Source organism: Oncorhynchus nerka, linkage group LG5, assembly GCF_034236695.1.
Source record: "Oncorhynchus nerka isolate Pitt River linkage group LG5, Oner_Uvic_2.0, whole genome shotgun sequence".
NCBI lineage: Eukaryota > Metazoa > Chordata > Actinopteri > Salmoniformes > Salmonidae > Oncorhynchus > Oncorhynchus nerka.
In genome coordinates this window covers 10438980-10465162 of record NC_088400.1, presented here as the reverse complement: position 1 = coordinate 10465162, position 26183 = coordinate 10438980, and the positions used below count along the sequence as shown (strand labels likewise).

General features: G+C 44.5%; 1 protein-coding gene across 1 annotated transcript in view; it reads left to right on the top strand.

Annotated features, from left to right (window-relative positions):
* Positions 1 to 26183, top strand: part of fat2 (FAT atypical cadherin 2) — an 83599-nt gene that overhangs the window by 6155 nt on the left and 51261 nt on the right. The window contains exons 3-14 of the mRNA XM_065018347.1: positions 4259 to 4317; positions 7231 to 7341; positions 7651 to 7860; positions 8163 to 8370; positions 18111 to 18250; positions 18405 to 18680; positions 18892 to 19102; positions 19473 to 19659; positions 19814 to 23290; positions 23460 to 23851; positions 24218 to 24414; positions 24611 to 24764. Coding sequence (XP_064874419.1) covers positions 4259 to 4317; positions 7231 to 7341; positions 7651 to 7860; positions 8163 to 8370; positions 18111 to 18250; positions 18405 to 18680; positions 18892 to 19102; positions 19473 to 19659; positions 19814 to 23290; positions 23460 to 23851; positions 24218 to 24414; positions 24611 to 24764 — 5622 coding nt within the window. The remainder of the gene's footprint in view (positions 1 to 4258; positions 4318 to 7230; positions 7342 to 7650; positions 7861 to 8162; positions 8371 to 18110; positions 18251 to 18404; positions 18681 to 18891; positions 19103 to 19472; positions 19660 to 19813; positions 23291 to 23459; positions 23852 to 24217; positions 24415 to 24610; positions 24765 to 26183) is intronic.

The window sequence follows — 26183 nt, the reverse complement described above, 5'->3', positions numbered from 1 at the left end:
GTGCTCCTCATGTCTGAACAGGATACACATGACTCAGAGAAGTCTGACTAAGATCTCAGTTCAGGAGTGAAGCAGCAAAGTACACACAGTACAGTATCTGTAGAGATGTCCCAACAGAACGTCAGCTAAGAACCAATTTCAATACAAGCAGTGTAGCTGTATTACCAGCTGGAAGATACACAAAAACAAAAACTTGGAAAATAAATAATATTTTGGGGGATGCTTATATTTGTCCTGTTATTCATTTATAGACATGTGTAACAGAAATGCCTTTCTTGCATATCCTAACTCCCCCAGTGCGTGGAGTCACCATTGTCCAGCACCCCTGGAGAAACTGGGAATAACTGCACAGAGAAATATTTATTTCAGCGACCTTCCGGTAAACTGGCCCAACGCGCTAACCTTGTTGTCCACCTGCTATCCCAGAAAAACCCTATGAGGTCAAGAGTCCTCTTTACAAGGAGATCAAGCAGAGAAGGGCAACTCCATTACGAAAAACACTGACACAGGATGTGAACCGACAAGTCTCAGCTAATGATAAAAGCAACAGCAACAGCAACATTTCTAACGCGTCTCCCCGTAAAGACCCAGCAGGATGGGTTTTGAGTGCCGTAAAAGCATTTTGCTTTCACGCCCCCCCGCCCACCAAACACACACACAAACACACAATGTGTAATTAGTCCCTGGGGTGTCACTTGGGGCAGTCGAATGGTGAACTAAACTGAACTCTGATATATACTCTGATATCTACTCAGGCTGTGATCCAGACAGCCTCACCCAGATTTCAACACAAAAGACTAAAAAAGTCTAAACCAGTCATGTAACCTGTTTTGTCAGTTTTTCTGATCATATAGTCGCTTTAATTTGGCAGGTGAATTATCCTACTAAAGGAACAGAATCAGCATGGCAAGAGAATTAGCCTACTAAAGGAATAGAAGCAGAATGGCAAGAGAATTAGCCTACTAAAGGAATAGAAGCAGCATGGCAGGTGAATTAGCCTACTAAAGGAATAGAAGCAGAATGGAAGGAGAATTAGCCTACTAAAGGAATAGAAGCAGAATGGCAAGAGAATTAGCCTACTAAAGGAATAGAAGCAGAATGGAAGGAGAATTAGCCTACTAAAGGAATAGAAGCAGAATGGAAGGAGAATTAGCCTACTAAAGGAATAGAAGCAGCATGGCAAGAGAATTGTCCTAATGGAACAGAATCAGCATGGCAGGTGAATTAGCCTACTAAAGGAATAGAAGCAGAATGGAAGGAGAATTGGCCTACTAAAGGAACAGACACAGAATGGAAGGAGAATTAGCCTACTAAAGGAATAGAAGCAGCATGGACAGTTTTTACCAAATGACAATACAGTTGCATAGCTTATCAGTGGATAGATTGGGAAAGGGGAAAGGGAAAGTGGGATACCTAGTCAGATTGTAGCAGGTTGACGTTTATTGTCAAATGATTTGTCCTGGGGGAGAGCTGAGCGATTTCCCTTTAGGCTAGCTGCAATGTGAAAATTGGCTGTTTTGTCAAATTTGTGAAATCAAAATGATATTTTTGTTCTTAATTTAAGGTTAGGGTTGGACATTAGGGTTAGCAGTGTGGTTAAGGTTAGGGTTAAGTTTAGGATTAGGTTTAAAATCTGATTTCATGACTTTGTGGCTATGCTAGCTAGTGACCACTCTGCAGACTCCAGAACATCATTCACCATGAAAGATGTTAACCTGCTTGACTGTATTGGCTCTTGCTACACACATTATAATGGTAAAGTGTCCACAGACACTGAAAGGTTGAGTATTTTATGAAAATAAGAGCCTCTGGAAAGCTCTCAGAGGTTTCTTTAGTGAAGACTATAAAGCCAAATAAACGCTGTTAGAAAAACAGACTTGTGGGAAGGAAGAAGAGTGAACCAGCTGCCTGGGGCTCGGACAGTGACAGGTGTGCTGGGTCATTCCGCTATTTCGGTGCCTTTTGAGAAGCGTAACTTAGTTTTAAAAAAATGTAACTTTTGATTTCAGCACATTTTACCATTCTGTCACAAAGAGCGCATGTTCAACAATAAAAAACACGTTTTCCTATCTGAAGAGGTTTATAACAAAACGACTGTAGTAACTGCCTATTAAAGGCAGTAGTGGGAAAAGTACCCGTTTGTCATACTTGAATAAAAGTATAGATACCTCAATAGAAAATGACTCAAGTAAAGATGAAAGTCACCCAGTAAAATACTACTTGCATAAAAGTCTAAAACTATTTGGTTTTAAATATACTTAACATTCAAAAGTAAATGAAATTGATAGCATATACATAAGTATACAAAAAATAAAAGTATAAATCATTACAAATTCCTTATATCAAGGGGATACATCGGGATCTTTTCAGAGTCAGATATATTAGATGAACTCATGGATACCATTTTTATTTCCCCGTGACCAATATATATATATATATAATATGAAGGAAATTAGAGGAAGTTTCGCTAGCCAATGCTAACGCTGGTTAGCAATTATGCTAGTGCTATTTAGCAACTTCCTTCAAACTACACTCTGAGACATACAGTGAATTTTCTCCACATTTTGTTAAGTTACAGCCTTATTCTAAAATGGATTAAATCGTCCCCCCCTCCCCCATCAATCTACACACAGTACTCCATAATGACAAAGCAAGGTTTAGACATTTTAGCAAATATATATAAAAAAAAATATTTAAGTATTTACATAAGTATTCAGGCCCTTTACTCAGGACATTGTTGAACAAGCTTTGGCATAGATTACAGCCTCGAGTCTTCTTGGGTATGACGCTACAAGCTTGGCACACTTGTATTTGTGGAGTTTCTCCCATTTTTTTAATGCAGATCATCTCAAGCTCTGTCAGGTTGGACGGGGAGTGTCGCTGCACAGCTATTTTCAGGTCTCTCCAGAGATGTTTGATCGGGTTCAAGTCCGGGCTCTGGCTGGGCCACTCAAGGACATTCAGAAACCTGTTCCGAAGCCACTCCTGCGTTGTCTTGGCTGTGTGCTTAGGGTCATTGTCCTGTTGGAACGCTCGCCACAGTATGAGGTCCTGAGCGCTCTGGAGCAGGTTTTCATCAAGGATCTCTCTGTTTTTTGCTTCGTTCATCTTTCCCTCGATCCTGACTAGTCTTCCAGTCCCTGCCGCTGAAAAAAATAGCCACCACCATGCTTCACGGTAGGGATGGTATTGACCAGGTGATGAGCAGTGCCTGGTTTCCTCCAGACGTGATGCTTGGCATTCAGACTAAAGAGTTCAATCTTGGTTTCATCAGACCAGAGAATCTCATAGTCTGAGTGTCCTTTAGGTGCCTTTTGGCAAACTCCAAGCGGACTATCATGTGCCTTAAACTAAGGAGCGGCTTGTGTCTAGCCTCTCTACCATAAAGGCCTGATTGGTGGAGTGCTGAGGTGATGGTTGTCCTTCTGGAAGGTTCTCCCATCTCCACAGAGGAACTCTGGCGCTCTGTCAGAGTGACCATTAGGTTGTTGGTCACCTCCTTGACCAAGGCCCTTCTCCTTCAATTGCTCTTGTTGGCCGGGCAGCCAGCTCTAGTGGTTCCAAACTTCTTCCATTTAAGAATGATGGCGGCCACTGTGTTTTTGGGGACCTTCAATGGAACGTTTTGATGGTGCTGGAAGGTGGTGTTGGTCAGTAGGAGGCACTCTTTCCTCTGGTCTAAAATAAATTATCCCAAAGCCCAAGAGCAGTGATTGGGGACATTTCCCTTTGTAAGGGCAATGGGACATTAAATGGGATATCGGATGGGACATCGGTTGGGACATTAAATGGGTGTCCTGGCTCTCTGTGGTCACTAAATATCCCATGGCACTTATTGTAAGAGTATGGGTATTTACCCCGGTGTCCTGGCTAAATTCCCATTCTGCCCTCATACCATCATGGCCACCTAATCATCCCCAGCTTCCAATTGGCTCATTCACCCCCCCCCCACCCTCTCTCCCCTGTAACTATGCCCAAGGCTGTTGTTGTAAATGAGAATGTGTATTCAGTCAACTTACCCGGTAAAATAAGGGTAAAATAAAATAAATCAATCAAAATACAATTAAATATTGGTGCACAATTTCTACTTAAAATAACAAAGAGACTCAAAAGACACTCATTTCGTGGAACTACCCTGCTACTGCTGTCCATGTGGGAAAGATTCCTTACTGATGACCCTGCTCCTTCTTCCTCCTTCCCTCCCATCACCTCCATCTCCCCCCCTCTCTCTGCCCCCTCCCCCTCTCTGTTTTCTTAGGCGTCATCAGCACTCTGACCTCTCTGGACCGGGAACTGAAATCTGAGCACAGTGTTGAGGTGAGAGACTAAACCACCTGCTTGTGATTAAACAACATGTGCATTTTTGACGAGATCGTTAAAAGGCCTAACTATGAGAGCTTAAACTAGACTATAAATGATCCATAATGTGTGTAGTCTTTATAAATACATGTGATTTATGATACATACAATAAAATAAATGTTAAATCTCAATCAATACTCCACAGACTAAACCCTCGTCCTCCATATCCTACTGTTAGACTAAACCCTCGTCCTCCATATCCTACTGTTAGACTAAACCCTCGTCCTCCATATCCCACTGTTAGACCCCTCCCTCCATATCCTACTGTTAGACTAAACCCTCGTCCTCCATATCCCACTTCCTCCATATCCTACTGTTAGACTAAACCCTCGTCCTCCATATCCTACTGTTAGACTAAACCCTCTTCCTCCATATCCTACTGTTAGACAAACCCTATATCCTACTGTTAGACTAAACCCTCTTCCCCTCCATATCCTACTGTTAGACTAAACCCTCGTCCTCCATATCCTACTGTTAGACTAAACCCTCTTCCTCCATATCCTACTGTTAGACTAAACCCTCGTCCTCCATATCCTACTGTTAGACTAAACCCTCTTCCTCCATATCCTACTGTTAGACTAAACCCTCTTCCTCCATATCCTACTGTTAGACTAAACCCTCGTCCTCCATATCCTACTGTTAGACTAAACCCTCTCCATCCTCCATATCCTACTGTTAGACTAAACCCTCTTCCTCCATATCCTACTGTTAGACTAAACCCTCTTCCTCCATATCCTACTGTTAGACTAAACCCTCTTCCTCCATATCCTACTGTTAGACTAAACCCTCTTCCTCCATATCCTACTGTTAGACTAAACCCTCTTCCTCCATATCCTACTGTTAGACTAAACCCTCTTCCTCCATATCCTACTGTTAGACTAAACCCTCTTCCTCCATATCCTACTGTTAGACTAAACCCTCTTCCTCCATATCCTACTGTTAGACTAAACCCTCTTCCTCCATATCCTACTGTTAGACTAAACCCTTAGACCCCTCCCTCCATATCCTACTGTTAGACTAAACCCTCCATATCCTACTGTTAGACCATATCCTCCACTGTTAGACTAAACCCTCTTCCTCCATATCCTACTGTTAGACTAAACCCTCTTCCTCCATATCCTACTGTTAGACTAAACCCTCTTCCTCCATATCCTACTGTTAGACTAAACCCTCTTCCTCCATATCCTACTGTTAGACTAAACCCTCTTCCTCCATATCCTACTGTTAGACTAAACCCTCTTCCTCCATATCCTACTGTTAGACTAAACCCTCTTCCTCCATATCCTACTGTTAGACTAAACCCTCTTCCTCCATATCCTACTGTTAGACTAAACCCTCTTCCTCCATATCCTACTGTTAGACTAAACCCTCTTCCTCCATATCCTACTGTTAGACTAAACCCTCTTCCTCCATATCCTACTGTTAGACTAAACCCTCTTCCTCCATATCCTACTGTTAGACTAAACCCTCGTCCTCCATATCCTACTGTTAGACTAAACCCTCTTCCTCCATATCCTACTGTTAGACTAAACCCTCTTCCTCCATATCCTACTGTTAGACTAAACCCTCTTCCTCCATATCCTACTGTTAGACTAAACCCTCTTCCTCCATATCCTACTGTTAGACTAAACCCTCTTCCTCCATATCCTACTGTTAGACTAAACCCTCTTCCTCCATATCCTACTGTTAGACTAAACCCTCTTCCTCCATATCCTACTGTTAGACTAAACCCTCTTCCTCCATATCCTACTGTTCGACTAACTAAACCCCTCTTCCTCCATATCCTACTGTTAGACTAAACCCTCTTCCTCCATATCCTACTGTTAGACTAAACCCTCTTCCTCCATATCCTACTGTTAGACTAAACCCACTTCCTCCATATCCTACTGTTAGACTAAACCCTCTTCCTCCATATCCTACTGTTAGACTAAACCCTCTTCCTCTATATCCTACTGTTAGACTAAACCCTCTTCCTCCATATCCTACTGTTAGACTAAACCCTCTTCCTCCATATCCTACTGTTAGACTAACTAAACCCCTCTTCCTCCATATCCTACTGTTAGACTAAACCCTCTTCCTCCATATCCTACTGTTCGACTAACTAAACCCCTCTTCCTCCATATCCTACTGTTAGACTAAACCCTCTTCCTCCATATCCTACTGTTAGACTAAACCCTCTTCCTCCATATCCTACTGTTAGACTAAACCCACTTCCTCCATATCCTACTGTTAGACTAAACCCTCTTCCTCCATATCCTACTGTTAGACTAAACCCTCTTCCTCCATATCCTACTGTTAGACTAAACCCACTTCCTCCATATCCTACTGTTAGACTAAACCCTCTTCCTCCATATCCTACTGTTAGACTAAACCCTCTTCCTCCATATCCTACTGTTAGACTAAACCCTCTTCCTCCATATCCTACTGTTAGACTAAATCCTCTTCCTCCACATCCTACTGTACGACTAACTAAACCCTCTTCCTCCATATCCTACTGTTAGACTAAACCCTCTTCCTCCATATCCTACTGTTAGACTAAACCCTCTTCCTCCATATCCTACTGTTAGACTAAACCCTCTTCCTCCATATCCTACTGTTAGACTAAACCCTCTTCCTCCACATCCTACTGTTAGACTAAACCCTCTTCCTCCATATCCTACTGTTAGACTAAACCCTCTTCCTCCATATCCTACTGTTAGACTAAACCCTCTTCCTCCACATCCTACTGTTCGACTAACTAAACCCCTCTTCCTCCATATCCTACTGTTAGACTAACTAAACCCCTCTTCCTCCATATCCTACTGTTCAACTAAACCCTCTTCCTCCACATCCTACTGTTCGACTAACTAAACCCCTCTTCCTCCTCTCAGGTGATAGTGTCGGACAACGGAGCCCCTCCACTCCGCTCCACCTCGACAGTGATCATCCAGGTGCTGGATGAGAACGACAACAGACCCCAGTTCAACCACAAGCTCTTCCAGGTCTGCTTTTGTTGGCTCTTTGGGGTCTCCTACATTTATAAACGCAGCCTACATAGGGCAGCCCAATTCAGATGTTTTTTTTTTTCAACTAATTGCTGTTTTGACCAATCACATCAGATCTTTTCACATCATATATTTTTCAGAGCTGATCTGATTGGTCAAAATGCCATTGTGCACTACTTCTGACAAGGACCATGTAGGGATCTGGCAACAAGAAGTGCACTATTTATGGAATAGGATGCACATTGTGACAACTAAAAAGGGCTTTTGTAAATAAATGTGACTGATTGATTCATTGATTGTTTCCAGGTCAAACTACCTGAGCAACACAGGGGTCAGGGGGTGAAGCCACAGGTGGAGGTGTGTCGGATGGTTGCCCAGGACGACGATGAAGGGCCTAATGCTGAGGTCACCTTCAGTCTCCAGGACAACCAGAAGGAGAAGTTTGAGATCCATCCAGACACTGGGGTGGTGACGGCACGGGGAGACTTCACAGCAGGCAACTACAGCATCCTCACGGTAGCTGGACAATATTATGATAGAACACCACAATTACCATGTTCCACTGATTCTTCTGCTTTTCACATTCACACAAAATGGTGGAACACTCTTTAGGAACACCTGCTATCCCTAAACAAATACAATCACACCTTCTTTCATGGCTCTCATTCACATGCAGGGAGTGTGTAAACTTGCATGTGAATACCATTGTGATGAACCCTGTCATTTTCTTATGTACTGTGATGAGTAACACAAAGATCCACACCCCAGCGCAATAACATTAACTGTGTCCTCTCCATCCCAACCCTTCCCTCTGTCAGATCAAAGCAAAGGACCATGGGAGCCCGGTGAGATCGTCGACAGTCCGCCTCGACGTAGAGTGGATCTCCAAGCCGACGCCCACCTCCGATCCGCTGACGTTTGACGAGCCACACTTCACCTTCGCTGTCATGGAGACGGATCCTGTCACTCACATGGTGGGGATCATCCTCACGGAGACACAGAGGCTACTGTGGTATGACATCACAGGTGAGGACTAACATCGGTAACTCTGACGGGTGGAGATGTGCAGTATGTTGTGTGCAGCGTGTTGTGTGTTGTGTGTTGTGTGCAGCGTGTTGTGTGTTGTGTGCAGTATGTTGTGTGTTGTGTGCAGTATGTTGTGTGTTGTGTGCAGTATGTTGTGTGTTGTGTGTTGTGTGTTGTGTGCAGTGTGTTGTGTGTTGTGTGCAGTGTGTTGTGTGTTGTGTGCAGTGTGTTGTGTGCAGTGTGCAGTATGTTGTGTGTTGTGTGTTGTGTGTTGTGTGTTGTGTGCAGCGTGTTGTGTGTTGTGTGCAGTGTGTTGTGTGTTGTGTGCAGTGTGTTGTGTGTTGTGTGCAGCGTGTTGTGTGCAGCGTGCAGTGTGTTGTGTGTTGTGTGCAGTGTGTTGTGTGTTGTGTGCAGCGTGTTGTGTGCAGCGTGTTGTGTGTTGTGGGCAGTGTGTTGTGTGCAGTGTGCAGCGTGCAGTGTGTTGTGTGCAGTGTGTTGTGTGCAGCGTGCAGTGTGTTGTGTGCAGTGTGTTGTGTGCAGCGTGCAGTGTGTTGTGTGTTGTGTGCAGTGTGTAGCGTGTTGTGTGTTGTGTGTTGTGTGCAGTGTGTTGTGTGCAGCGTGTTGTGTGTTGTGTGCAGTGTGTTGTGTGCAGTGTGTTGTGTGCAGTGTGTTGTGTGTTGTGTGCAGTGTGTTGTGTGTTGTGTGCAGTGTGTTGTGTGTTGTGTGCAGTATGTTGTGTGCAGTGTGTTGTGTGCAGTGTGTTGTGTGTTGTGTGCAGTGTGCAGTGTGTTGTGTGCAGTGTGCAGTGTGTTGTGTGCAGTGTGTGTGTGCGTGTTGTGTGTTGTGTGCAGCGTGTTGTGTGCAGTGTGCAGTGTGTTGTGTGCAGTGTGTTGTGTGCAGTGTGTTGTGTGTTGTGTGCAGTGTGCAGTGTGCAGTGTGTTGTGTGCAGCGTGCAGTGTGTTGTGTGCAGTATGTTGTGTGTTGTGTGTTGTGTGCAGTGTGTTGTGTGTTGTGTGCAGTGTGTTGTGTGCAGTGTGTTGTGTGCAGCGTGCAGTGTGTTGTGTGTTGTGTGCAGTGTGTAGCGTGTTGTGTGTTGTGTGTTGTGTGCAGCGTGTTGTGTGCAGCGTGTTGTGTGTTGTGTGCAGTGTGTTGTGTGCAGTGTGCAGCGTGCAGTGTGTTGTGTGCAGTGTGTTGTGTGTTGTGTGCAGTGTGTTGTGTGTTGTGTGCAGTGTGTTGTGTGTTGTGTGCAGTATGATGTGTGCAGTGTGTTGTGTGCAGTGTGTTGTGTGTTGTGTGCAGTGTGCAGTGTGTTGTGTGCAGTGTGCAGTGTGTTGTGTGCAGTATGTTGTGTGTTGTGTGTTGTGTGTTGTGTGTTGTGTGCAGTGTGTTGTGTGTTGTGTGCAGCGTGTTGTGTGTTGTGTGTTGTGTGTTGTGTGCAGCGTGTTGTGTGTTGTGTGCAGTGTGTTGTGTGCAGTGTGCAGTGTGTTGTGTGCAGTGTGTTGTGTGCAGTGTGCAGTGTGTTGTGTGCAGCGTGCAGTGTGTGTGCAGTGTGTTGTGTGTTGTGTGTTGTGTGCAGTGTGTTGTGTGTTGCGTGCAGTGTGTTGTGTGCAGTATGTTGTGTGTTGTGTGTTGTGTGCAGTGTGTTGTGTGTTGTGTGCAGTGTGTTGTGTGTTGTGTGCAGTGTGTTGTGTGCAGTGTGTTCTGTGTTGTGTGCAGTGTGTTGTGTGCAGTGTGTTGTGTGCAGTGTGTTGTGTGCAGTGTGCAGTGTGTTGTGTGTTGTGTGCAGTGTGTTGTGTGCAGTGTGTTGTGTGTTGTGTGTTGTGTGCAGTGTGTTGTGTGTTGTGTGCAGTGTGTTGTGTGCAGTGTGTTGTGTGCAGCGTGCAGTGTGTTGTGTGCAGTGTGTTGTGTGCAGTGTGTTGTGTGTTGTGTGCAGTGTGTTGTGTGCAGTGTGTTGTGTGTTGTGTGCAGTGTGTTGTGTGCAGTGTGTTGCGTGCAGTGTGTTGTGTGCAGTGTGTTGTGTGTTGTGTGCAGTGTGTTGTGTGTTGTGTGCAGTGTGTTGTGTGTGTGTGTGTGTTGTATGATGTGTGCAGTGTGTTGTGTGCAGTGTGTTGTGTGTTGTGTGCAGTGTGCAGTGTGTTGTGTGCAGTGTGCAGTGTGTTGTGTGTTGTGTGCAGTGTGTTGTGTGCAGTATGTTGTGTGTTTTGTGTTGTGTGTTGTGTGTTGTGTGCAGTGTGTTGTTGTGTGTTTGTGTGCAGTGTGTTGTGTGTTGTGTGTTGTGTGTTGTGTGTGCAGTTTGTTGTGTGTTGTGTGCAGTGTGTTGTGTGCAGTGTGCAGTGTGTTGTGTGCAGTGTGTTGTGTGTTGTGTGTTGTGTGCAGTGTGTTGTGTGCAGTGTGTTGTGTGTTGTGTGTTGTGTGCAGTGTGCAGTGTGTTGTGTGTTGTGTGCAGTGTGTTGTGTGTTGTGTGCAGTGTGTTGTGTGTTGTGTGCAGTGTGTTGTGTGTTGTGTGTTGTGTGTTGTGTGTTGTGTGCAGTGTGTTGTGTGCAGTGTGTTGTGTGTTGTGTGTTGTGTGTGTGCAGTGTGTTGTGTGTTGTGTGCAGTGTGTTGTGTGCAGTGTGTTGTGTGTTGTGTGTTGTGTGTTGTGTGTTGTGTGTTGTGTGTTGTGTGCAGTGTGTTGTGTGCAGTGTGTTGTGTGTTGTGTGTTGTGTTGTGTGCAGTGTGTTGTGTGTTGTGTGCAGTGTGTTGTGTGTGTGTTGTGTGCAGTGTGTTGTGTGTGTGTTGTGTGCAGTGTGTGTGTGTGTGTTGTGTGTTGTGTGTTGTGTGCAGTGTGTTGTGTGTTGTGTGTTGTGTGTTGTGTGCAGTGTGTTGTGTGTTGTGTGCAGTGTGTTGTGTGCAGTGTGCAGTGTGTTGTGTGTTGTGTGCAGTGTGTTGTGTGTGTGTGTGTGCAGTGTGTTGTGTGCAGCGTGTTGTGTTGTGTGTTGTGTGCAGTGTGTTGTGTGCAGTGTGTGTGTGTGTTGTGTGCAGTGTGTTGTGTGTTGTGTGTTGTGTGCAGTGTGTTGTGTGCAGTGTGCAGCGTGCAGTGTGTGTGTTGTGTGTTGTGTGCAGTGTGTTGTGTGTTGTTGTGCAGTGTGTTGTGTGTTGTGTGCAGTATGTTGTGTGTTGTGTGTGTGTTTTGTGTTGTGTGCAGTGTGTTGTGTGTTGTGTGCAGTGTGTTGTGTGCAGTGTGTTGTGTGTTGTGTGCAGTGTGTTGTGTGTTGTGTGCAGTGTGTTGTGTGCAGTGTGCAGTGTTTGTGTGTTGTGTGTTGTGTGCAGTGTGCTGTGTGTTGTGTGCAGTGTGCAGTGTGCAGTGTGTTGTGTGCAGCGTGCAGTGTGTTGTGTGCAGTATGTTGTGTGTTGTGTGTTGTGTGCAGTATGTTGTGTGTTGTGTGCAGTATGTTGTGTGTTGTGCAGTGTGTTGTGTGCAGTGTTGTGTGCAGTGTGTTGTGTGTTGTGTGTTTTGTGTTGTGTGCAGTGTGTTGTGTGTTGTGTGCAGTGTGTTGTGTGTTGTGTGCAGTGTGTTGTGTGCAGTGTGTTGTGTGCAGTGTGTTGTGTGTTGTGTGTTGTGTGCAGTGTGTTGTGTGTTGTGTGCAGTGTGTTGTGTGTTGTGTGCAGTGTGTTGTGTGCAGTGTGTTTTGTGTTGTGTGCAGTGTGTTGTGTGTTGTGTGCAGTGTGTTGTGTGCAGTGTGTTGTGTGTTGTGTGCAGTGTGTTGTGTATTGTGTGTTGTGTGTTGTGTGTTGTGTGCAGTGTGTTGTGTGCAGTGTGTTGTGTGTTGTGTGTTGTGTATTGTGTGCAGTGTGTTGTGTGTTGTGTGCAGTGTGTTGTGTGTTGTGTGCAGTGTGTTGTGTGCAGTGTGTTGTGTGTTGTGTGTTGTGTGTTGTGTATTGTGTGCAGTGTGTTGTGTGCAGTGTGTTGTGTGTTGTGTGTTGTGTGTTGTGTGCAGTGTGTTGTGTGTTGTGTGCAGTGTGTTGTGTGCAGTGTGTTGTGTGCAGTGTGTTGTGTGTTGTGTGTTGTGTTTTGTGTGCAGTGTGTTGTGTGCAGTGTGTTGTGTGCAGTGTGTTGTGTGTTGTGTGCAGTGTGTTGTGTGTTGTGTGCAGTGTGTTGTGTGTTGTGTGTTGTGTGTTGTGTGCTGTGTGTTGTGTGCAGTGTGTTGTGTGCAGTGTGTTGTGTGCAGTGTGTTGTGTGTTGTGTGCAGCGTTTTGTGTGCAGCGTGTGTGTTGTGTGTTGTGGGCAGTGTGTTGTGTGTTGTGTGCAGCGTGTTGTGTGCAGTGTGTTGTGTGCAGCGTGCAGTGTGTTGTGTGCAGTGTGTTGTGTGCAGCGTGCAGTGTGTTGTGTGTTGTGTGCAGTGTGTAGCGTGTTGTGTGTTGTGTGTTGTGTGCAGCGTGTTGTGTGCAGCGTGTTGTGTGTTGTGTGCAGTGTGTTGTGTGCAGTGTGCAGCGTGCAGTGTGTTGTGTGCAGTGTGTTGTGTGTTGTGTGTGTTTGTGTGTTGTGTGCAGTGTGTTGTGTGTTGTGTGCAGTATGTTGTGTGCAGTGTGTTGTGTGCAGTGTGTTGTGTGTTGTGTGCAGTGTGCAGTGTGTTGTGTGCAGTGTGCAGTGTGTTGTGTGCAGCGTGCAGTGTGTTGTGTGCAGTATGTTGTGTGTTGTGTGTTGTGTGTTGTGTGTTGTGTGCAGTGTGTTGTGTGTTGTGTGCAGCGTGTTGTGTGTTGTGTGTTGTGTGTTGTGTGCAGCGTGTTGTGTGTTGTGTGCAGTGTGTTGTGTGCAGTGTGCAGTGTGTTGTGTGCAGTGTGTTGTGTGCAGTGTGCTGTGTGTTGTGTGCAGTGTGCAGTGTGCAGTGTGTTGTGTGCAGCGTGCAGTGTGTTGTGTGCAGTATGTTGTGTGTTGTGTGTTGTGTGCAGTGTGTTGTGTGTTGTGTGCAGTATGTTGTGTGTTGTATGCAGTGTGTTGTGTGCAGTGCGTTGTGTGCAGTGTGTTGTGTGCAGTGTGTTGTTGTGTTGTGTGCAGTGTGTTGTGTGTTGTGTGCAGTGTGTTGTGTGCAGTGTGTTGTGTGTTGTGTGCAGTGTGTTGTGTGCAGTGTGTTGTGTGCAGTGTGTTGTGTGTTGTGTGTTGTGTGTTGTGTGTTGTGTGCAGTGTGTTGTGTGTTGTGTGCAGTGTGTTGTGTGTTGTGTGCAGTGTGTTGTGTGCAGTGTGTTTTGTGTTGTGTGCAGTGTGTTGTGTGTTGTGTGCAGTGTGTTGTGTGCAGTGTGTTGTGTGTTGTGTGTTGTGTGCAGTGTGTTGTGTATTGTGTGTTGTGTGTTGTGTTTTGTGTGCAGTGTGTTGTGTATTGTGTGTTGTGTGTTGTGTGTTGTGTGCAGTGTGTTGTGTGCAGTGTGTTGTGTGTTTTGTGTTGTGTGTTGTGTGTTGTGTATTGTGTGTTGTGTATTGTGTGTTGTGTGTTGTGTGTTGTGTGCAGTGTGTTGTGTGCAGTGTGTTGTGTGTTGTGTGCAGTGTGTTGTGTGTTGTGTGCAGTGTGTTGTGTGCAGTGTGTTGTGTGTTGTGTGCAGTGTGTTGTGTGCAGTGTGTTGTGTGTTGTGTGTTGTGTATTGTGTGCAGTGTGTTGTGTGTTGTGTGCAGTGTGTTGTGTGTTGTGTGCAGTGTGTTGTGTGTTGTGTGCAGTGTGTTGTGTGTTGTGTGTTGTGTGTTGTGTATTGTGTGCAGTGTGTTGTGTGCAGTGTGTTGTGTGTTGTGTGTTGTGTATTGTGTGCAGTGTGTTGTGTGTTGTGTGCAGTGTGTTGTGTGTGTGTGTTGTGTGTTGTGTGTTGTGTGTTGTGTGCAGTGTGTTGTGTGTTGTGTGTTGTGTATTGTGTGCAGTGTGTTGTGTGTTGTGTGCAGTGTGTTGTGTGCAGTGTGTTGTGTGCAGTGTGTTGTGTGTTGTGTGTTGTGTGTTGTGTATTGTGTGTTGTGTGTTGTGTGCAGTGTGTTGTGTGTTGTGTGTTGTGTGCAGTGTGTTGTGTGCAGTGTGTTGTGTGTTGTGTGTTGTGTGTTGTGTATTGTGTGCAGTGTGTTGGTGATATGGACCACGCAAAAGTAGAGAAGTGTTTTTTTTAGTGAATAGAATTACACCGTATTTTCTAGAAACTAAAATATGATCAGATTTGTGTAATTTGATGTTGTTATAGCAATAGTTATATTACTTGACACAATAAAGGCTTAGAGTAAACTTAGCTGTTTTATTACACTGACCAAATGGGATGAGTCAACATGAAGATGATCTGTCAACATGTACTTAACGGCAAGACAAAGCCTGACCCGTCATGAGATTGTAAATGGATTGAAGGAAAGGAGATTATTATTGAGAAGAATGTGGCATGGGAGTCGTGTTTTGCGGTGCTCTGTGTGTTTTGCTGTGCTCTGTGTGTTTTGCTGTGCTCTGTGTGTTTTGTGCTCTGTGTGTTTTGCTGTGCTCTGTGTGTTTTGCTGTGCTCTGTGTGTTTTGTGCTCTGTGTGTTTTGCTGTGCTCTGTGTGTTTTGCTGTGCACTGTGTGTTTTGCTGTGCTCTGTGTGTTTTTCTGTGCACTGTGTGTTTTGCTGTGCTCTGTGTGTTTTGCTGTGCTCTGTGGGTTTTGCTGTGCACTGTGTGTTTTGCTGTGCTCTGTGTGTTTTGCTGTGCTCTGTGTGTTTTGCTGTGCTCTGTGTGTTTTGCTGTGCTCTGTGTGTTTTGCTGTGCTCTGTGTGTTTTGCTGTGCTCTGTGTGTTTTGCTGTGCTCTGTGTGTTTTGCTGTGCACTGTGTGTTTTGCTGTGCTCTGTGTGTTTTGCTGTGCTCTGTGTGTTTTGCTGTGCTCTGTGTGTTTTGCTGTGCTCTGTGTGTTTTGCTGTGCTCTGTGTGTTTTGCTGTGCTCTGTGTGTTTTGCTGTGCTCTGTGTGTTTTGTGCTCTGTGTGTTTTGCTGTGCTCTGTGTGTTTTGCTGTGCTCTGTGTGTTTTGCTGTGCTCTGTGTGTTTTGCTGTGCTCTGTGTGTTTTGTGCTCTGTGTGTTTTGCTGTGCTCTGTTTGTTTTGCTGTGCTCTGTGTGTTTTGCTGTGCTCTGTGTGTTTTGCTGTGCACTGTGTGTTTTGCTGTGCACTGTGTGTTTTGCTATGCTCTGTGTGTTTTGCTATGCCCTGTGTAAACTATGATGGTAATACATTGAGTTCATGTCAGCCTGCTGTTGAACAGAGTAGAGCAGGCCTGGTCTCGGTGTGGCAGATAACACCTCAGCTAGCGGCAGTTGCTCAATGTGTGTGTGTGTGTGTGTGTGTGTGTGTGTGTGTGTGTGTGTGTGTGTGTGTGTGTGTGTGTGTGTGTGTGTGTGTGTGTGTGTGTGTGTGTGTGTGTGTGTGTGTGTGTGTGTGTGTGTGTGTGTGCGTGCGTGCGTGCGTGCGTGCGTGCGTGCGTGTGTGTGCGTCTGCCCTACACCCCAGCACGAGGACAACACAGCCATATTTCCTCAGATGAAGGGCCAGGACACGACAGGATAGGTAGAGCCTAACTCTGATGGATGATCTGCCTCACGTGGCCACGTGGCAGAACACGCTGCTGACCCTTTGCTAAAGTATTCATCCAGCTCTTTGACAATTAAATGAACTTGGATTAACATGGGAAAGATAACAATTGATACCAAAACCTTTATAGAACCTTTATATAACCTTTATTTAATCTTTATATAACCTTTATATAACCTTTATTTAACCTTTATTTAATCTTTATATAACCTTTATATAACCTTTATTTAACCTTTATATAACCTTTATTTAACCTTTATATAACCTTTATATAACCTTTATAGAACCTTTATATAACCTTTATTTAATCTTTATATAACCTTTATATAACCTTTATTTAACCTTTATATAACCTTTATATAACCTTTATATCACCTTTATTTAACCTTTATATAACCTTTATATAACCTTTATATAACCTTTATTTAACCTTTATATAACCTTTATATAACCTTTATTTAACCTTTATTTAACCTTTATATAACCTTTATTTAACCTTTATTTAATTAGGCAAGTCAGTTAAGAACAAATTCATATTTACAATGACATCCTACCCCTGCCGAACCCGGACGACGTTGGGCCAATGGTGCGCCACCCTACGGGACTCCCAATCACGGCCGGGTGGTGATACATCCTGTAACACTATAGTATTACAATTCCTGCTGCAGAGATATGTTTGTGAAAATATTCCAATGAAAGCAAGCCTTTGCGATGGGACATGCATGAACTCAAACATGGCGCCTTGGAAAAGCGTTTGATGGCTGAGTAGCCAATGCAGTTCTAACGTGTTGAGGTTTTCAGCTTTTCCTTTTGACTTATTCTTCGACTGTGCCAGCTGCTGTTCAACCCTCCATCTGGTCAACCAATATATATTTAAACAATCTATTTCTTCTTTGTCTCTTTCAATATTTTTTTAAATCTGGGTATGGAATACATTTGATGTTCGTTTTCCCGCAGATTAGCGTTTTTCATCATGAATGTTGTTCTAAAGGCAGCTTCACAGTCATCAAACCTCTAACCTCTAACCAATTATAACTTTGCAGCTGGCCTATCTAAGGGGAAATCGCTCGAATCAACATTGTTTCCACATAACTTCAATGAAATTACGTTCAACCAACGTGGAATAGACGTTGAATTGACGTCTGTGTCCAGTGGGAAGACTCATGACAATAAACACCAACTTGCGTTTTGTTTTTCACTTGTGGCAAAAGCAACAACTAGAAATCTAAACATTTGATTAATTATTCAATAATGTGATATTTTTTTTTAACGTTGTATTTAAATGTAGTCCCCACCGGTGGTTTTAAAAGGGAAAGCTTGTTTAAAATGGAGTCATGTGAGCCTTGAAAAGGTGCATCTATTTCTTAATAAACACCATCTGGCTGAACAAGCATGAGCTTTACCCCTACTGTTCCCGACGTCTGTTCAAAGTGTGTCGCTGCCAAACGTTTCCCCTTAAACAATTGTGTTACACTTATTCTGCGACACTTGGACACAGGGGGCCAACCCCTTTGCTGCAACCTTGTTTTCTGTCATTAATACATACATGGCTGAGCATGTGAGGATGACGGTGGTTCGTTGGCCCCATACCGGCACATCGTTTTTGATTTACTCTCAGTAAATGAGGCATAGTATGCACAGAGAGTAATGCGGGTGCAAAACAGTACCTGTGTTTGTGTCCGTATTCAGTGAGGGGAGAGGCCCTTTTAGCTCATATTCTGTATTCACAAGCACGCATGCAGGACGATGGCCAACAAGATTCGAAGGGGTGAAATTAGGTATTGACCTCTCTCAGTAGCTTTGGGGATGTTATGTTGTTGTTTTTGTCTTTCCACCTGTCCTGACTGGGCAAACTCCGTTTTCAGTGGACTTGCCAATGCCCACAAGTCCATCTGTTGAAAGAATGATCCTCCAACCACGGCCAAGTCATTATGGTTCTGGATGACACACCTGTGTGTCACAACTGCCGTATGGGCTTTCACTCACTCCTCCCATAAGGCCATTGGTGCCAGTCTCAGTGACAGACACTTACGAAGCCAAACAACCTGAGGGACTCTGGGCAGGCTTCTATTGAGGCCTTTCAACTGTCAAATTTCAAACGGTCAAACTTGAAACGGTCCTTGTATGGGATGATTGAATGATATTGATTTATTTCCACCATCTCCTATCTATTGTGTTGTTCTACCCCAGGGGGCGATGAGGAGCAGGACTTTGACATTGAGAGGAACACAGGCAGCATCGTGATCGCCAGGCCTCTGGATGCAGGGAAGAAGTCCAACTATAATCTGACTGTACAGGTTACAGACGGGCATCAGGTCGCAACCACACAGGTGATACACATATGAAATACATCGTAAATCAGTAGTTATCGTAAAACTTTAGATTAAGTTTCTCTTCCTGTCTGTCTGTCTGTCTGTCTGTCTGTCTGTCTGTCTGTCTGTCTGTCTGTCTGTCTGTCTGTCTGTCTGTCTGTCTGTCTCCTAGGCATATATCCGTGTGCTGGACATGAACGAGCATCGACCCATGTTCATGAAGTCCATCTACGAGGTCAGTGTACCGGAAGACACCTCTCCATGGAAGGACATCCTCCACATCTCTGCTCAGGACCGAGACAGAAACAGCAAACTCATCTACTCGCTCCACAGCAGCGTCCATCCAGACAGCCTGAAGATCTTCCATCTGGACCATAAGAGTGGTGTTCTGGTCATGACTGAGCAGCTGGACCGTGAGAAGCTTTCTGTGCACACCCTCATTGTGATGGTAATGTTGTTGATGTTTTTTAGTCATCTCCCTTACCATTTGAAAACATGGAGGATCTAAAGTACAGCGTATCTATCATAACAGTTTCACAAAGCAAAGTCATCTCTGTCTGATTATAGAAATCATTTTAGCTGGTTATCTAGGAATTTGATTTTGATTAAGTTAATGTCCCTATACTGTCCCGCTCTCACCATCTCATTTTACTCCGTAGGTTCGAGATCAGGAGATCCCAGTGAAAAGAAACTTTGTGAAGGCAGTGGTTTATGTGGAGGACTGCAACGACCACTCTCCTGCCTTCCTGGCGGCCGGCTATGAGGGAACTATCACCAATCTGGCTGCGGCTGGAACAGAGGTGCTGCGTGTCAAGGCTGTGGATAAGGACACGGGGAGCAACGCTCAGATTATCTATTCCCTTCACTCAGGTACAACACAGATCAGAGATTATGAGGGGTAGATTATGATAGATTTGAATTGTGAAAAATCTTCAAATATGATTATCTATTTTTAGCATTCTTTATAAGAGCGCTACAGGATAAGTATATTATATATTTGAGAACGTTTTTAACTTGATATATCACTCACATTCTGGGGGTGGTAGGTAGCCTAGTGGTTAGAGCATTGGGCCAGTAACCGAAAGGTTGATAGATCAAATCTCAGAGCTGACAAGGTAAAAATCTGTACTTTTGCCTCTGAACAAGGCAGTTATGCCACTGTTCACATATAGGCAAATGGGTTGACAATTTCAAACATTCAACAATATTTGTTGATTTGGTCTTTGATTCATCTTTCCAGGGAATGTGGACAACACCTTTGACATTGATGGCGAGCTGGGGAGTATCACTATCGCCAAACCTCTGGACAGCCTACCCCAGGAGCAGTTTGATCTGACAGTGAAGGCCACAGACCAGGGTTTTCCCCAGCACAGCGATCTCTGTTCTGTCTCCATCACCGTCCTGCTCTCAGACAGAACCCCTCCCAGGTTAATATGTATATAAACTAGTATTATGTTGTTTGATCATTCTTAAATGCTTTAATTTGTAAATTACATCAAATAATTCAACTTCAGGTACTGTTGATATTATATACTGCTTTTCTAAATGTTAATAAAAAACATTCTCTCTTCTCTCTCCCAGGTTCCCCTCTGATGAGTTCTTCTCAGAAGTCAGTGAAGCCAGTCCTCTGGGAACTCCCGTGATCACTGTCTCAGCAGCCAGCCCATCCGCAGTCCACTACAGCATCAAAGATGGAGACCCTAACAGAACGTTCCACATCAATGCAGAGTCCGGAGTTCTCTCTGTCCAAGCAAGCCTCAACTTCGAGAGATGTTTCTCTTACAAACTCAAAGTGCGTGCTAGCACCTCGGCAGGAGCCTCGTCAGATACGGTTGTTTACGTCTATGTGATAGATGAGAATGATAACCTGCCGGTGTTCCTCCAGGAGAAATTCCATGGCCAGATTAGTGAGTCTGCTCACATAAACAGCATGGTGATGGGGGAGACCAACACACCTCTGGTGATACGAGCCTCTGATGCTGACAGGGACTCTAACTCTCTCCTAGTCTTCCAAATCCTGGAGCCGGAAGCCATGAAAGTCTTCAAGATAGATCCCAGCATGGGTACACTCTCTGTGATATCTGAGGTGGACTTTGAAGAAACACCTGAGTTTCACTTCAGCATTCAGGTACGGGACTCAGGGGAACCGTCGCTGTACGCAGCAGAGCCAGCCAGAGTCACCATCCGTGTCCTGGATTTCAATGACTGTTCCCCAAAATTCTCTAGGCCGGTGTACGAGTTGTCCATCATCTTCCCTCCCGTCAGAGAGATGGAGGTTGTACGAGTCATGGCACAAGATGCAGATTCAGCTGTCTCGTACAGCATCACAGAGGGCAATCTTCACAATGCTTTTCTCATTCATCCTTCCACTGGTGCTATCTCTGTAAACAATGTTTCAGAGTTTAAATCCTTTTACCAGCTGCTGGTCAAAGCCTCTGACGGCCTGTACAAAGACCTTGCTACAGTTAAGGTAAACGTCACCAACATAACAGCAGGCGGCCCTTTTCAATTTGAGCAGGGATTGTATGCAGCCACCAGTGTGGAGAATACGATGTCGGTCAACATGTTAGTTGTTTTGAGAGCATCAGGTAGCTACTTGAACGAGCCTCTGATTTACTCTGTATTGAACCCAATGGGACGGTTTTCTATAGTCCCGACATCAGGGGTGCTTGAGACCACCGGCGTCCCCTTCGACAGAGAGGAGCAGGATGTCTATGACATAGTGGTGGAGGTGAGAGACATGAGGAGTCCCCCTCGCAGGGCAATAACCCACGTCAACGTTTACATAGTTGACGTCAATGATAATCCACCAAGGTTCTTGAACCTGCCTCACTCCATGATGATCTCTGAAGACATAGACCCAGGAGATGTAATCTTTCAAGTGATGGCGTCCGACAGTGATCTTGGAGAAAATGGTTCTATTATGTACTTGTTGGAGGAGGATTTTGATCTCTTTAGGATAGACCCTTATGTTGGTGACGTGTCCCTTCAGCGGCCTATAGACTTTGAAGCTACTAATAAATATACCTTGACTGTCCTGGCCACAGACGAGGGCTCGCCCAGTTTGACCACTTCAGCAGAACTGAGTATCACGGTGAGAAATCGCACCAACCCCATTTTTCAGACTTTGCTCTATCCTCTAAAAGTCCCTGAAAACATATCTCCCTTCACCACCATCTTGCATGTACAAGCAAGAAACCCAGAGGGATATCGGCTTATTTACAATCTGGAAGAGGAGAATGCCTCCAAAAACTTTCACATAGATTTTAAAACAGGGGTGTTGAGTGTCACTGATTTATTGGACTATGAGAGCCAGACAATGCATCTATTGACGGTACGAGCCACTGACTCTGTGACAGGCTCCTTTTCAGAGGCCGCTGTCGAAATAGAGGTTGAAGATGTTAACGATAACGCTCCTGTCTTCTCCAAGCTGACGGACACAGTGGATATACCTGAAGGATTACCCATAGGCACGTCTGTATTACAGATATCAGCCACAGATAGAGACTCAGGCAGAAATAAAGACGTAACCTTCCATATTATGGGGACGGGGGAAAATGAAACAGACTTCTTTAAAATAGACCCCCAGAGTGGTCTAATTGTTACGACACAGGTGTTGGACTATGAGAAGACTAAACACTTCCAGTTAAAGATCAAAGCCATAGATAATGGCACGAACCCGTTGAGCAGCGATGCCTATGTCACTGTTAACGTAACCGATGTCAACGATAACCCTCCAAACTTTTCCAAGACCCATTATCAGGCAACACTGGATGAAATGGCCAAATGTGGCCACATCGTCATAAAAATCCAAGCTTCGGACCCCGACACCAGAGACTTGAACAATCTACAGTATAAGATCCTCTCAGGTAATGAGGGAAGATACTTCGCCATCAACGAATCCTCCGGCATTATCTCCTTTTCTAACGTCTGCAAGAGAAATGTGGACCCATTCTACAACCTCACCGTGGCTGTGTCAGATGGAGTTTTCCAGAACACAGCCCCTGTGAACATTGATATGATGAACACTAATAAACACAGTCCCTATTTCAACAAAAACATCTACGAGGCGGAACTAGCTGAGAACGCTGAGGCTGGAACACGTGTGATTCGCCTGGCCGCCATAGACCCTGACGATGGACCTTACGGCAGCGTGGACTACACCATCATCAACAAACTGGCAGATGACAAATTCTCCATAGACAAGAATGGACAGATCGTAACATCTCAACCTTTAGATAGAGAGAACCCATCCCAAAGAGTGATCGCCATCAAGGTGATGGCTAAAGATGGCGGAGGGAAAGTAGCGTTCTGCACTGTGAAGATTATCCTGACAGATGAGAATGATAATGCCCCTCAGTTCAAAGCTACAGAGTACCAGGTGTCAATCCAGTCTACTGTAAACAAAGGCTCTCCCGTGATTCAGATAGTGGCGTACGACGCAGACGATGGCAAAAATGCTGACGTCACCTACACTGTGGACGAAGCAGAGGAAGTGACTGAGGACATCATTGAGATCAACCCCTTCACTGGCATTGTCAGCGTCAAAGAGAGTCTGATAGGTCAAGAGAACAAGATATTCAACTTCAAAGTCAAGGCTCGGGACAGCGGATTACCATTCTTCAACTCCACGGTTCCGGTGCAGGTGAAAGTAGTCCCACCTGAGGTCCCTCTTCCGAAGTTCTCCGAGCCGCTCTACACCTTCTCCGCAGCCGAGGACATCTCCATGGGAACAGAGATCGGGACGATCAAGGCCGACTCCGACATGCCAGTCATCTACAGCCTGGTCAATGGCAACACAGTGGAGAGTAACAGAGACAGGGTGTTTGCTCTGGATAAAGAGAGTGGTACTCTACTCGTCCAGAAGAGTATTGACCACGAGAAGACCAAGTGGTATCAGATAGATGTTATTGCTCAAGGCAACCACAACGGGACCGACGTGGCCTCGCTGGTGTCGGTCAGCATCCAGGTCCAGGATGTGAATGACAACGTGCCGGTGTTCGAGGCCAACCCTTACAAGGCCTTCTTGGCTGAGAACATGCCACCAGGAACCACCGTCATCCAGGAATGTTTTTTTTTCAGATATATATATTTTTTCATTGATCTTATATTTTTGTAATTGAATGTTGTATACAATTCTTTACGATTTCTGTGTTCATATGATGTGCAAATCAAATTCTCATTTAGGGCAATAACAGTTTAGTTTTAATGAATGAATGAATCCATCCATCCAGGTGACGGCCAACGACCCTGACCAGGACACTAATGGACAGGTGACCTACACCTTGGAAGCCGAACCCGATGACATCACCGATGTCTTCTCCATCGACAGTGAGAGCGGTTGGATAACTACTCTGAGAGAGACGGACTGTGAGATGACTCAGCACTACAGCTTCACAGTGGTGGCTACTGACCACGGGGGGGAGGTGAAGCTCTCGTCCTCGGTTCTGGTGGAGGTGACGGTGACTGACGAGAACGACAACCCTCCTCGGTTCACGGAGGACGTGTACCATGGGTCTGTCATGGAGAACACTAGGCCTGGGGAGGTCATCATGAGCCTGACGAACGTTGATATGGATGTGACTAAAGAAAACAGGCAGATCACGTGTTACATCACAGGTGAGTCTTGTTGATTGATTCATTTGGTTGATTGAATGATTGATCACATACACTTTCTTGAAGTAGTTGAATGGTAGTTTTTCAGGTCTATCAGCATTATGGACAACATTTTAATAAGAAACAGATGGGCACAGTATTTCTCCAGAGCAATACACAGTATCTACTATAACAACGGCTTATTAGAAGAGAACAATATATTGTCTATACTGGATCATTATAACAGAGAAATATATATTCTATAATGGTTCATTCTAAGTGTAAAAGTGACTACATTGACAGGAAGAAATGTGATGGACATGATCAAACCCATATAGGCCCCCAGGTAGCATTGACATGCATGTATTACATTCAAATGTTTTTCCTTAGACGGAGACCCATTAGGCCAGTTCTCCATTGTGCAAGAGGGAGAGGAATGGAGGCTGGTCCTCAAAGAGTCTCTTGACCGTGAGGCTAAAGATAACTACTCCCTGAAAATACGAGTTACTGACGGGAGATTCGAGGCCCCTGCCACTGTAGAGGTCCATGTCCTAGACATCAACGATAACAGTCCTCTGTGTGAGCAGGTATGTCAGTCAGCCATGACTGTAGACACTTAGATTCCTGTAGATAGCGGTAACATGTTGTACCTACATCAGGACTTTATAACAGTTCATACATACGTAACACATTAATGAGCAGTAGCCTACCTAAAGCATGAATAAAATATCAACAACTGCAATTTGACCTAAGATGTAGCTAACTATCAATGTTTCTGTCCAGTTGCTGTACACAGAGGTCGTCATGGAGAATTCCCCGTCAAGCATGTTCATACTGAAGGTTTCAGCGTCGGACCCAGACATCGGCACCAACGGACTAGTGTCCTACACCCTCCACGGTCCCAACGCAGACAAGTTCCATCTTGATCAAAAGACAGGTTAGAGACTACCTTTATGTGGGGTCTAAACAAATGGAGGTCCTAAGTGAAATCCATTATTAGTTTGGTTTGACAGATGGCATCTCCATTCTTCCAAAATACTTAAACAGAAGTCTTCAAGAAGACAAGATGGTGCACTGTCAGACCACCATAAATAGTTGTTGTTTTTTCCCATGTTTGGTGCTTTGGCGTCTCATCAAACATACTTCCTGTTTGTCATAGCACTAGCCTAGCTTCATTATTGTAAGCCAATCAGAGCTCATAATGTCAATAATTTGTCCTATCACAATACATATATGCTAGGAGAAGCTTTAACGTGGCCTTCAACCCAAAGTAATGGTTTGGCGCTGATAGAACTGTGAATGACTACAAGAAATGTAAATATGTTGTGATTTATTTGTACTTCTCATGGTTTCTTTTTGATAGATTTCAGTAAATATTTTGTAAACTGTGATGCTATTTTTAAAGAATGCATAGGCCTACTGTCTGGCCCTTTTTTCCCATCATTTTGAAATACTGTACCGGTCAAACGTCTGGACACACCTACTCATTCCAGGGTTTTTCTTCATTTTTTACTATTTTCTACATTTTAGAATAATAGTGAAGACATCAAAACTATGAAATAACACATATGGAATCATGTAGTAACCAAAAAAGTGTTAAACAAATCTAAATATATTTTATGTTTGAGATTCTTCAATGTAGGCACCCTTTGCCTTGATGACAGCTTTGCACATGTCTTTGCATTCTCTCAACCAACTTCATGAGGTAGTCACCTGGAATGCATTTCAATTAACAGGTGTGCCTTGTTAAAAGTTTATTTGTGTAATTTCTTTCCTTCTAAATGCGTTTGAGCCAATCATCTGTGTTGTGACAAGGTAGGGTTGGTATACAGCCCTATTTGGTAAAAGACCAAGTTCATATTATGGCAAGAACAGCTCAAATAAGCAAAGAGAAACGACAGTCCATCATTACTTTAAGACATGAAGATCAGTCAATCCGGAAAATTTAAAGAATTTTGAAAGCAGTCGCAAAAACCATCAAGCGCTATGATGAAACTGGCTCTCATGAGGACCGCCACAGGAAAGGAAGACCCAGAGTTACCTCTGCTGCAGAGGATAAGTTCATTAGAGTTAACTGGCTCTCATGAGGACCGCCACAGGAAAGGAAGACCCAGAGTTACCTCTGCTGCAGAGGATAAGTTCATTAGTTATCTGCATCTCAGATTGCAGCCAAAATAAATGCTTCACAGAGTTCAAGTAACAGACACATCTCAACTTCAACTGTTCAGAGGAGACCTGAATCAGGCCTTCATGGTCAAATTGCTGCAAAGAAACCACTACGGATGTAGTGAACGGATGTTCTCCACATGTGTGGTTCCCATCATGAAGCATGGAGGAGGAAGTGTGATGGTGTGGG